General features: G+C 37.5%; 1 protein-coding gene across 1 annotated transcript; it reads left to right on the forward strand.

Annotated features, from left to right (window-relative positions):
• The first annotated feature begins 1695 nt into the window (after positions 1-1695).
• LOC136835057 (type I iodothyronine deiodinase-like) lies at positions 1696-6985 on the forward strand. The gene is made up of 4 exons (XM_067098174.1): positions 1696-1882; positions 2312-2421; positions 3964-4150; positions 5430-6985. Exons 1-4 carry the CDS (start codon positions 1856-1858, stop codon positions 5472-5474), a joined length of 369 nt encoding a protein of 122 aa, XP_066954275.1. The 5' UTR covers positions 1696-1855; the 3' UTR covers positions 5475-6985.
• The last annotated feature ends 7233 nt before the right edge of the window (positions 6986-14218 follow it).

The raw sequence follows: 14218 nt of genomic DNA on the forward strand, positions 1-14218 counted from the left end.
TTTCGTTATGGTATTCAAGACTGTTCCAAGCTTCGTCTTCGATAAGTACATGAGAAAGATGGATTTGAGAGGAGACCAGAAACACATGGCTTTCGTAAAGGATGAGATTGCTAGATCAAGTACTTTCTGGAGCAGGACTAAATTTATCATTAAGGGGTAAGGAAATTAACATTTTTTTTTTTTCACAAGTGAATTCCAACGGGAGATCCACTGCATACCCTCACCAAGACAGGCATGCTAAAGAAAATGTTGCATTCAACTCAGAAGGATGCGAGACGCTTGTTAAGAACTGACAGGATATGGGAATCAGAAATAGCGTGAATGGAAGAGGAAATACTACTACAGCCTGATTCTAGTGGGAAAGAGAAGATCACTTAGCGATCCTGATTCACATAAAAACGTTTTCTTTGCTAGGTAGAGGCTTCGGGAAACCATTCAGCTTTCACCCAGCATGTTGGAAATGGTGTAGATTATTGTAAATCCCCAGTAATAAGGATTGTGTAACACGTGCAGAAGCTGGATACAGTTTATGAAGGACAGTTTCACATTGCTCTTCTTAGTTATTTCTAAACTGCCTGGACTATTTACTGATGTTCGATTATAAATGATTGTGGAGTTCCTCCAGAAACCCGAAAAGAACTCAGTAAGCGGAGTTTATATTCAGGCAAATTCAACAGCACCAGTCCTGTTACCTTGTATTCCATTGTAATTACTTCAAACACCACTCCGAAGATGATTCTAATGTCAATAATTCGGTTCCGGTACCAATCATGGGCATATTCGGGTACATTAAAAGTAAATAAGGGCGGGCAAAATAATCAGTCCATCTTTGGGGATAAAGTAATTTGCTAAGATTGGGACCTAGGCTACCCTAAGTTGTCTGAAATAACTGCTTGGTTCTTAGGAACCGAAAGGAATATGTGTAATATGTGCAAGTAATATGTGGCCATGGAAAAATCACGGTGTGTTTATACTGAGTCCAAGCGAAAAGCTGGGTATCTGTACAGGGAGCCAAGGTTAACAAGGTTTGTTGTTGCGTAAGTTTCAAGTTGGAGGAGTTTCGTCACTGACTTGTTTTTATCATCGTTGGGGGATGCACTGAGCCATCTAGGACAGATGTGTTCCTCGTTATTTAACAAAATCCTTTCTTTCGCCACCTATCCCTTTTGCAGTGGCGGAAGAAAGGGCTAATCTCTCAAGTCAACTTTAATCAACATTTTTAGAATAAAATGCTCTCTAAGAACTGTACCCTGCAAGGGGGTAGTGCCGTCAGTGCACCTCATGTGGTGCACCGTAGGCATTACCTAAGGGTCTTTACAGCGTCCCTTCGGCCCATGGCTGCAATACCTTTCAGTCCTTTTACTGTACCTCAGTTCGTATTCTCTTTCTTCCATCTGACTTTCCACCCTCTCTACAATTATTTCATAGTGAACTGCGAGGTTCTCCTCCCGCTACACCTTTCAAACCTTCCTCCTGTTAATTTCCCTTTCAGCGCCGAATGACCTCATGGGTCCCAGCGCTTGGCCTGTGGCCTAAATTTTATGTTTATTCTATTCTGTCCTAAGAACTGTAAACAACTATCGCTATTTCGATTTTGTTCTTAAACCTTCAACTTTTAAATTACAATTTCCTTATTTAAAATCCTTGACATTTCAATGAAAAGACGAGCGAAACTGACTGTTTTGTGGTGCACAGCGCCTGGAATGAACTCATGATGACGGCCGAGGAGAACGGCAGGGCTCCCAACACCACGGTGATCAGGATGAGCGACAGGAAGGAAGCCAGGCTGCTGGACTTCGCCAGAGCCGGACGGCCGCTCGTCGTCAATTTCGGGTCCTGCACCTGACCTCCGTTCATGGCCAACCTCGAGAGGTTCCGAAAGGTATTTAAATCTTAAAGTACGAAACAATTTTAGTACTTTTCAATATTCTTATTTTTTTCACAGTCTTTGTTACCCAATGACTTATTGTTTTTTAAAATAAAATTTTTTTTTTTGGTTGTATCCTAGTGAATATTGTTTTCTTAATTTACCTTTAATCTTCATTCCAGAGCTGATTTCATGCAAAGACTCGGTCGCTCTGACATCTACTTCCTTCATTCTTTCCCTTGCTGGTGAATTTTGTTTCTTAAAAATTTACATGGCCCCACTCCCTTTCGTTTACAAAATTGTTCAGGCCCGTTTTGTCAATATGCTTTTGAAGTATCTGAATAACGAATTCAAATGACGCGTTCTTTTCCAGTGATTCAACAACTAGAGAATCTTTCTCGTTATATAAAAAAAAGGGTGATTCTTCTTCTCAATTTTTTCTAGACTTCGGAGGAGTTCTCAGAGGTGGCAGACTTTGTAATGATGTACATTGCCGAGGCTCACCCCACTGATGGCTGGGCCATTATTGGCAATATTGAAGTTGCTAATCACAAGTAAGTGTTTCGAATTTAATTTTTCTGTAAAAGGAAACTATTGAAATGTATTTTTGTATGTCCGTCCGCACTTTTTCCTGTCCGCCCTCAGATCTTAAAAACTACAGAGGCTAGAGGGCTGCAAATTGAAGTGTTGATCATCCACCCTCTAATCGTCAAACATACCAAATTGCAAGCCCTCTAGCCTCAGTAGTTTTGATTTTATTTAAGGTTAAAGTTAGCCATAATCGTGCGTCTGGCACCGCTATAGGTGCCAACAACACAGGTCACCACCGGGCCGTGGCTGAAAGTTTCATGGGCCGCGGCTGAGAGTTTCATGGGCCGTGGCTGAGAGTTTAACACAGCATTATGCACTGTACAGAAAACTCGATTCCTAATTTATTCTCTCTCCCTCACACACACACACACACACACACACACACTTTGAACTTGAGTATGTTGGTTTCTGCCCTGTCTTTGTACCTAAACTTCCATTTCTTTCCTAAAAAATCATTCTGTTGTTTTCCTCTCTCTTTCTCAATATACTTACACATGTTACTCATTTTCCCATTCTTCTATTCAATGCTCCTTTATGCCTTTCTCAGTTTTTTTGCCTAAAATATTCAACCCTTAAAAAAAGCAAATCGCTTATTTAAATACCCAGTTCATTGCTCCCATGGGCCAGTTTAATCATGCCAGCTAGATTATTGCAATCTTCATCATGAAATAAGAATTGCCATGAAACATCATTGCACGAGACAAAGCTTCATTAATGATAATGAACACATCTATTTTCATTTTTCATAGACTCATCATGAATAAGAAGACTACCTTAGTTTTAATCACCACTATTGGTACCATTCCATTCGCGAACACTCTAAGAATTTTTATGTTCTGTTTTATGGGAAAATCTATTCCAATTTGATGAAAAAAATAAAAGTATGTTCGGAAGCTTTTGTCATTCTCACCTGTATGTGCACTGTAGGCATCACTAAAGGGTGTTTACGCCGTCCCTTCGATCCCTAGCTACACCAACTTTTTCGATTTTTAATTGACCTCCGTTCCTGATTGCTTTCATCAGTCTTGCTGTCCATCCTCTCTGACTATTATTTCTTAGTGCAATTCTGGGTTTCCCCCGCCCCCTTCTACCTTCAAACCTTGTACTTCATCTCCTTTATTTTCTGAATCTCTTGATCTAAATTTTAAGTCCAATGGAACTTTCACAGCACTTACTATAGTATAACTATATGTCTTTGATCTTACGCAAGGAAAAGTGTTTTCGACTGAAACTTTTTTTGAATATATTATTTCTGAAAAATGACATTTTTTTTTCAACTTTAAAATTTATTAACTTAGAGGTCGAATTTTGTGGTTTCCTTACGCAGGTTTTTTTTTTTTAGTACAATTGTTTAATAAAAGTTAAAAATTTGAAGGAAATCCCCTCAATCATAAGACAGCAATCTTCACATACATTATAATGAGAGCTTATGGCCGAAAGTGTCCCAGTGCTGGTGTTGGCTTCACAGCCTAAATGTCATGAAGTCAAATCGATCTTCCACGCAGAAACTTAGAAGAGAGATTCGAAGCCGCTCAGCGGATGATTGACCTGGAGCCCCAGTCATGCCCCGTGCTGATTGATCCTCTAACCGACGAGACCAGCAAGGCTTACGCAGGATTGCCTGAGAGGCTCTACATCATCCTTGATGGCGTCATCGTCTACAAGGGCGGCCCAGGACCCTTTGGTTATAAGGTGGTAGACTGCCATTCTAAGAACTTGAGTTTTGCTCAGCAGTGTGAATGTGAAATTTGGTTGAAGATACTCATTTCTATTCCACATGCAGGGTAGTGCCGTCAGTTCACCTCATGCGGTGCACTGTAGGCATTACCTAAGGTTCTTTGCAACGTCCCTTCGGCCCATAGCTGCAACACTTTTCATCCCTTTTACTGTGCCTCCGTTCGTATTCTTTCTTCCATCTTACTTTCCACCCTCTCCTAACAATTGATTCATAGTGCAACTGCGAGGTTTTCCTTCTGTTACACCTTTCAAACCCTTTACTGTCAATTTCCGTTTCATCGCTGAATGCCCTCATAGGTCCCAGTGCTTGGCCTTCGGCCTAAATTCCATATTCTATCTATCTATCTCTCTATTCATTTCTGCTAACTGAGTATCAGTTCTGGTTTGAGTGTTGATGCCAATACAAATATGTATGTCATTGCCTTTTAAATGAAGCAGTTACAGGGATACTGATGACTAACTTGTTTAAATTAAATAATATGAGTTTGTGTCCTTTATATTTATGTAAATCTGACATACTTGAAGTTACAAAACATTGATGCAATTGGTCTCAGTAAAATATTCTTGAATATATTTTGCTGTGACTAAAGTTAAAATATTTTTAAAATATATTTTGCCAGGATAAAAATCTCATTTATCACCTTTTTGCAATACTCTCACCAATTTTCAATCATTTTTACTAGGTTTCGAGCATCTTGCTGATATTCTAGTAATAATCCAGACAATTTTTTTATATTTTCTTCGATTTTCAAGGAAGTGCCTCGCCTTTACAAATTAAAAATTTCTGCAAAGCGCAAAGAAATTCCTTCTAAAATTTCTATTTTTTTTTTTGCATATCCTTCGGTGTTTATTGTTGATCTAATTTGTAATGCTAAGTCACTTTTTTCCAGTTTTTCAAGGATGGGAGTGATTTTGCATATATTGTTGTCGTATTCTACAAAAGTATTTTTTCCAATTTTACTTTGCAACCATAAACTTTTTTTTTACATAACTTTTACAATTTACTTGTTAGTTCTTGAAAAGTTCTCACTAATTTTCTTTAGGTTTGGAGCTACTCTTCGTTGCTGTTTCTGAACTCTTCATTATGCAATGGCATTTTGCCTCCGAATTTTTCATTGATATCAATCAATTTTCCTCCAGATTTTACAGTGTTGCAAGGCATTCTTTCTTCACTTTTTTTCTGCACTGTATTGGGTTTTCGTCCACCTAATATTCCTTACTTTCGTCTTTTCAGCTCCGCGAGGTGGAAGACTGGCTGAAGAAATTCAAAGGAGAATAAACCAATAAAAAAAAGTATAATGAGAGTTGCAGATGATAACTTATTATGATGAATTCTTGATTAAAGATAAAGTCCCATTCATTACTGTGGTGCGCTTGGGTAATCACTTGAATAAATAAATTCAAAAAGTCTCTCCCTCAAGTTAATCATGTCGGAAAGGTCACCAGATGGATATCATCTGCAGAGTTTCATCAAATCCTGTTCACCTGGTCCTCGAGATAAACGATCTTTATAAACCTGATAACACTAAGCAACATATGGATTGAGGATTAGAAGTTCGTATTACGTTTGAATTTTGTATAACGTAAAATTATCATTACCACAAATACTGCGGATATCAATGTTGTCTTTTGAACGTCGGAAATGCAACTAATTTCATCCTGTTTATTTCATACCAAACATACACAACTGGAAAAAGATAATTTTTGTCTGGTCCATATATGAAAAAATCATGTATACTTTTTGTATCACAATCAATATTTTCTCTGGAAGATTTTTTCGGGTTTGTAATGATTGAATGATTTTGTGAATGGCTCATGATTTCTCACATGATGAGTTAACCTTAAAGGCCTTTTTTCGCCCAGGTTAAACTCGGAAGCTTTTTATTAAGAGCTCGTTCACAAAGCCTTTGATGCATTACAGACTGACAAAACAATTATGAATCGTCTTAACTGGTAAATAAATGAAAAGTTCATGACTTAAGATCGCTCAAGTCTTTACAATATTCTGGTAATAAAATCAATTTAGTTTTTTCTGTGATGTAAGAAGAGAAACAACAAATGAGAAGTTCATGACTTTATATCATCAATTTAATTTAATGTAGTTCATTAACTGCATTTTTTACGTAATCGGACATCAATTTAATTAATGTGTCTTTTTTCACTTGCAAATTAATTAAAACGTCAAGATTTAACAGAGGTTCAAATTGCGAAATTTTATAGTACCAGATTAATTATCCAATTCTAATCTTAAGATAATTATTGCTTATTTGCATTAATTCGAGAATAAATTAAAATTCCAAATTCTAAATATGATCTGATCATTGCACTTCAATGGTAACTAATTTTCTGTTACTTTATATCCAACATATCTTTATATCTGTTTATAAGCAGCAAAATTTCTGTTTTCCCAAACCTCCTATATGAAACATTACTTGTTTTATCAGACAACATAACACCTCATGATATGTGATTTTTTATTTCATGACTTATAGTGTCAGTTATATGTACCACTTATGTTAATTATTCATTCTAATGATTTTTATTAGAATAATCCTTCCAAAGATGTATCACGCACAGCAATACAACTTATCATATCCATTCAACTATGTTTGCTTGGTGGCTCTTTTTATGTATACAGTTATTATTGTGTAGGGATAACGGTGTTCATCCAAACTCCACACTAGTTTTAATAGCTATGATCAGGTGCATACCTGTAATACTTTGCAAAAAAAAAATTTTTTGTCTGCAACTGTGATAAAATGGAAGGATATACAATGTGTCCATAATTTCTCTTGCATTTATTTGGCCCACTTAGAATGTCTTCGCATATTATAAAGCATTTTCGAGAATACTAATGCTCATCACCTTTGGACATTGTCGAATGGCAATAATTACGAGTATAATGCATAAAAAAGCACCTTTCTGCATAAATCACTGAAACATTAATATAAGGAGTGTTAACATAACCTCTGATTACGAGAACATCTATCATTTGCATACCCTTTGCTCTGTACGACCGACAAGACAACAGGGAGTCTTTGCTTACCAGTTCCTTTTAGCTCTCGGGCGAAAGTTCCCGTCGAAAACACGCAGGTCTTAGATATTTTCATCATTACTTCGGGTATCACAATTGTGTGGAAATGGTGGCATAAAATTTCATGATCCTCTCAGGTACACGCATGTTCAGGAAACAGAATTACAAGGATTTCGATAACTGACGTAAGTGAACTAAATGTGACTATTTCCTTGATGGGCAAAGTTGTGATAACGATACTGAAAAACAAATTATTAGAGCTGTCGAGACCAAACGTACGATTGATAGATAGATCGATAATTTTACTGATCAAAGACCTCAGTACAATAATCGTTACATTGAGTATCATTTGGTCCAAAATACAATAGCTTCAAACACTGAAAGCTTAGCCACGTAAAATAAGTCTAATCCTTCGGGCCAGCCCTAGGAGAGCTGTTAATCAGCTCAGTGGTCTGGTTAAACTAAGGTACACTTATGCAACAATACGTGCAACTCTTTAGTAGTACCAATATAAGTAGTTGCACAAATATCAAAGAAAATATTTTGACCATGGCACCCGTGAACAAAACACCAATTGTGAGCCAATAATTTATGCATAATAGTGCTTACCACGTCATAACCAGTTCTACCAAACATACGGCTATTTACAGGGGTGACATTGTACCTTTGTCTTATTTCTAATGAAAACGGGGTTTCTGTCTGAATCTGGCCACATAGTCCGGATGCCAAATGCTCTTTTTAGGGTGAACCTTGTTTTGACGTCTTAAGTGTTTTTTCAACTGAGTTTATCTTGCTCAGGCCTTATATTAAACATCTAATTTTACTGGACAGCTGTCAGTATTGAGCAATTTGAGTTATGGCACAAAATATAAAAATGATGAAGAATTTTGTGAAGAAAAATTATCATTGTATAATTGTCCTTATATTTGCCATATTTCTAATTGCTGTTCTCCTTTATAGCTTAACTGAAGCAAAAAGTGTGTGGGCAGTGCAGCTATGACCCACTGAGGCACTAGGAGCTTTCACAGAAATTTTCTTTACCATAATTCACGGATCATGGAAGACGAGTGCTATTTTCACTGGAAGTATAACTGTAGTGACAAAACCAAAAGACTGATAAATGTCAAAGCAAAACGCATTGAAAACATTTATCAAAAGTAAAATAAACTTTATAAAGATGAAAAATCTACATAAACTTAGACTCGCATTCAGACCAGCAATAGAACCACGTCTGCAGACAACTTCCTACATAAGTGGCATGTTCTGTGGTGCCGAATGAAAAAAAAGACAAACCACCGCTAAAAGAAGAAATTTTAGAAAAATGTAAAGAACGAAATGATACATGGTCATGTGAAGTTGTGGTTGGAGTGGGAGGGACAGTAAGCGATTTACATGCGGCCGATGCTCGCTACCTTGTAGACTGCCGCACAAATTTTATGTCCAAAATCCGTAAATGCAGCAAGAAAAGCAACACAAATCTGCAAAAGGAGATAATGCTATGCCTGATGAAGGTTTGGAAGGCATTAAAAAGGTTCTACAAGCTGACAAGACACATATTTGAAATTCAGTTAGTCTGTACAGCTTATATTTAGAAAATGATAGCTGTGTGCTCTCTCGACGAATGCTTGTACGTAGACATTCTGAGCATTTTGGCAAGGATTTATTGGTTTTATCTTATCCAAGGATAGCCACAGTAACCGCCTTTCACTGTGAGGCTGAAAAACACTAAGCATTATTTCAGACCCACAAGACGATGGCATGGATATGGCTTTAACCATGGTGAAGACCCAAATTTGTTATGAGACCAAACAACTTGATCTTGAAAGAGGAATCTACAGCACATCCTTAGACTGCGATAAAGCTTCCAGATATGTGTGCAACACTGCCCTTAAGCTTCTTGGTAAGTTGTCCCCAAATCTGAACAATTCTCTACCTGCACTTCTAACAGGCAATATCATTACATCAGCATTAACAAACCATACAACACCTCTTCAGATTGGATCAGCTGTCTTTTACGAGACTCAAAAACGCAGTCATGACAATGAATGCATTTGGTGTAACGTGCACTTATGAAGAGTTATTGCGTTTTAAGAGGTCTGCAGCTACATCTGCTGCTAGAAATAGTAAACTGACATCAATTTCTAAGGCTACAGACGGTTTAGTCCAGTGTGTAGTAGGCAACTTTGATGCTGATACAGCATCTCAAAATGGCAAGATATCAACACATGCTTTGGTAATACTCATAAACAACCAGATAATGAATGTCGCCATGTTGAGCAAGTTATACCAAGCCTACAGAAGATGACAAAGGAAATTGATTATGAGTTTGAAGTAATCAGCTATAATGGCCAAAATAAACCTGCTATTCCACCCCATTTTCTAAAAAAAACAGGTTCCATCACTAAAATTGCTTTCACATACACCTGTAGCTAACCAAAAAGCAAAAAGATGTGTTATATCCTTCTTGAAAGATGTCACAATGGGTGAAGGGTGTCCTGAGTTTCATGGATATAATACCCGTTTGTGTCGTGAGCAAGGAGAACCTCTCCATCCCAGCACTAAAGCTGTTTACCTCCCACTTATTTATATGAAACCTGCACACCCTGACACAATCATGAATGCAATGACTAAAGCACAAAAAATAAGTAAGGAGATAGGACAGAAATTTACTCTTTTCACAGCTGACCAGCAACTTTACAAAGTCGCTGTTCAAATAAAGTGTGCATATCCAAATCTCTTTTCAAATCTTATTCCCAGATTAGGGGGAATGCATATGCTAATGAGCTTTATTGGTGCTGTTGGAACATTGCTGGCAGGATCTGGTCTAGCAGAAATTTTAGAAACTGTGTTTGGAGGTGCTGGAAAAATGTTTAGTGGAAAGAAGTTCCCACTGAATATGAAGACGTAAGTTCTCATGATGACATTTTGACAGTGTTAGAAGTCTCACTGCTAAGCTGTGGGTTGACAGTCTGATAATGATTTTATTTGTGAGGGCTGAACGAGGCGTGTGGCTTCTTCACCTACATGCCGTTGGACTTATGTTACCGTACTTCTTTGCTTCCAGGCATGTAAATTGTGCAAGGTATGGACTATATTACCTGAGAAACGTCATCCTTACCTGAAGATGTCCTTACACACTTCATGAAAGATTCACATGTCATGAGGTACAAACAAGGGGTTTGGAATGGTATATGGAAGTGATATGTTTATTGAAACTACCTTCATGAGGTTTGTTCTTGGTAAAGGTGGAATAATTGGAAATACACTGAGACCTGAAACGCTGAAAACCTGGGCACTTAGCTTGCATATATGTGGCAAGATAGTTGAAGACATATTAAATATGAGAGAATATGCACCCTCATCTAACATGCATACAGTTCACAAAGAGGAAGCCGCAGCAAGAATCACTGCTGATAAAGCTGCCAGAGATGGATTAAGACAAAAACCCAATCTCTGTATAAACCCACTAAACCCTGAACGACATCCAGAGGGATTAAGTAAGGTAGTAAATGGAGGCATTGCACCACCATCAGTAAATGTTGACAAAGCAGTTGAAACTGGTATGTACCAGACAATTGGAAAAATTTGAGAGAAAACTACCTCAAGGATTCTATGACACCATACCAAAGAAAATAGAAACTATGGCTGTCACAAAAAAAATCTATCAATGTGGATGGTTGTCATGTTTATGATACAAACTTAATTTACTCTAGAGTTATAGAACTTCAAGCAAGCTCAAGAGACATAGATATTGAAGACGTTATGTCATGTGAACACTCGCCTATTCCTACAGCTCTTTTCATTGATTCAGGAGATCTGTGTATATCAAAGACAAAATCAGTCTTAAAGAATCACACTTGTGTAGAACTTTCAGCTAGATATGCTGCAATAGATACTGTGTTCATGGTAATTAATGGCTCAGCGCTTTTGTGGATTCCTCACTGGCCATCATCCAGTTCATCTCAGCCGGCCACTGTCCAGGACTTTGTAAACAAATTTATAGATCCGATTAGAATGGAACCTAAAAACAGGGGATGTCTACTTAGTTTTTGATAGATATTATGATTTTAGTACCAAGGATTCTACAAGGATCTCAAGAAGGAAAGAAGGCATCAAAGTTTTTCAGCTGGGTCCCACATCTCCTTTGCCTTCACAAAATCTTGCTCTAACTGTAAGGCAAATGATTGAAATAATTTGCAAAAGTCTTCCTCAGGATACTAACATCCATCAATCTCAAAACAAACTTGTTATTACTGGACAAGAACAAACACCTGTAGAAATTGGGATGGGTGGTTGCAGAACAAGAACTGACCTTTCAACCAGCCATAAGGAAGCAGATAACATAATTGTGCAGCAGACTATACCCATCGCAGTTACTCATGTGAAGCAAGTGACTGTCTTAGTGATGACACGGACGCTTATGTCATTTTACTATATCACTATCTTCGGCAAGGACTACAGACATCAGTGGTAATGGAATCACCAATCCAGGGAAGAACTAATATTGACATCAAAGCAACTGTGCAGAAACACTACCATATTATTCCCACAATGCTAGCAGGTCATGCACTGACAGGTTGTGATACAACTGCTGCATGTTATGGAATAGGGAAAATAAATATGTTAAATGTTTTGAAACGTAGAGCTTCACCTCTTGAGCTTATTGGAAATGTTGAAGCTGAATCGGCAGATGTATTAGAACAGGTCACAAAGTTCATAGGAGCATGTTATGGACAGCCGAAAGCTAAATCGATGTCACAGGCTAGAGTAAAAATGTGAACGGAAAAGGTTGGCAGGAGTGGAGCAACAAATACACCTCCATTAGTCACACTAGCCCCGACTACAGAGGCATTTGTTGAGAATGTGAAGCGTGCTCACCTACAGACGTACATTTGGAAGAATGCACTTCAGTTTCAACTAAAACAAGACGACTCTAACTACGACTGGATATAAGACGAAAAGCAAAGTCACTACTACCAAAAACTCTACCCACAAATATAAAAATTGCGCCAGAGAGGTTTCTGAAGTTGATCAAGTGCACCTGCAAAAGTGGAAACGCCTGCAAAACTTCCAAATGCAGATGTAACCGTAGCAAATTATCATGCACAGTCTTATGTTCACGTCATTTATCTTTTCCATGTATTATCATGCACAGTCTTATGTTCATGTCATGAATCTTTTCCATGTATTATCATGCACAGTCTTATGTTCATGTCATGAATCTTTTCCATGTTGTAACGACCATAATGTGTCAGATGATGAGGAGGATGAAATATAAATTCATGTGAGTTTATACAAAGAAACGTTCTAAAATTTGTGTTACTGTGAATAGCTCTGCATCTGAATCATTATAAAATATGTAAGTTTACAATATTTTGTTTCAGAAAGGTAACATAAAAGGATATTTTCCTTAAAACAAAATGTTTCAGAATAAAATTGATAAATATGGACGCTTTACTTTAATAAATTAAGCACTTTATTTATCTGACATTTATATTTTCATATTTACCAAGTACAATGTAATTTTAGTTGTTAAAACAGTGAAACATTTTCATGAACATATTGTCTGCACTGTCTACGTTATCATCAATGGAAGAGCAGAGGCCCTTAAGCATGGGTGGAAGGGTTAGAGCTCACTCTCCCTTAACAACAATAATAATAATAACTTTTATGTTTATATATTTACCAAGTACTGTGTATTTTTAGTTGTTGAAAAAAGTAAAACATTTCATTGAACATATTGTCTACTTTATCATCAATGGAAGAGCAGAGGCCCTTAAGCATCGGTGAAGGGTAAGATCTCACTGTTCCTTAAAAAAAAAGGAGCGGGGGGAGATCCGCCAGTTCCTCCAAGTTGGTGCCCCTGGACGTAGACTGAAGGCTGGCAATGATATTGCATCAAATTTTAAAGAATAACACCATTTTCAAAATTTTTTCTTGTGACATAATGCACGTCTGAAACGTGAAATTTTTTTGTTTTCGGCCAACTCTCATGCCAATTACGTAACTTTTTCACACTTTTGGTGATTACATCATAAACTTTAGTCTTTTAGCTTTCAAACGAGACCAGAAAGAGCTTTCTGTCTTAAAAAATAAGGGAATGATAGCGATTTGAAAAAATTTTGTGAATATGAAAAATTCTCTGGGTTGAAAAGGTTGAAATATTTAAATTTGATATCATGAAATGCTCAATCCTAACAGCTGTCCAGTAAGCATTTCTTAAAACTGATGATCTAAGCAAGCAGAGTCAGCAAAAAAATAAGCTTAAGACGTTGAAACCAGGTTTAGTCCCTCGGGAGCCGGACTAACAGGAGGAGCACAACCTCTCTCCATCGGAAGACGTCCTCTCCCCAGGAGGTTCCAGCACCCTTCCTCAACTGCAAGTGAATCATGCCTCAGACGCACTTTTGTCCAGGACACGCTGCTCAGTTTCATTCATTTCAACAATTCTCTCATACAAATGCCATGTACAACAAACTCGGGATTAACTGATCTACAAAAAGCCAACCTATCTGACATCGAGTCCTAATTTTTGTACACATCAGTTGATTAGCCTCTTTGACGGTATCACTGTTACCAGTAGTTAAATTGTTAACATATCTCGATAATAAATCACTATATCTCAGTGCTATTCGCATTGCATGACTAAGTGGATCGCCATTCATAACATTTCTCTTAAGCCACATCTCTAAAAAATTTTCTTCGTTTTGTCTCGATCACAGCACACAGTGGAGGCAAACCTAGTCCCACCATACACACATCATTATTAGTTGTCTTCCAAACTCCCAGCAGCTGTTTCAAACACCACTTGTATTGTTTGTCTACGGGTTTCATATCTCCATTTAACCATGATTCACACCTATACAGCAGTGCCGACATTAAGGCGGCACCGCAGCATCAAAAATTTTCCTCTTAACCAAGAATGGAACATCATTACTTCTGTTTACAAAGATGCGAACTTCAATATATGACACATTCTGTTATGTGCA

Source organism: Macrobrachium rosenbergii, chromosome 54 (assembly GCF_040412425.1).
Source record: "Macrobrachium rosenbergii isolate ZJJX-2024 chromosome 54, ASM4041242v1, whole genome shotgun sequence".
Taxonomy (NCBI): Eukaryota; Metazoa; Arthropoda; class Malacostraca; order Decapoda; family Palaemonidae; genus Macrobrachium; species Macrobrachium rosenbergii.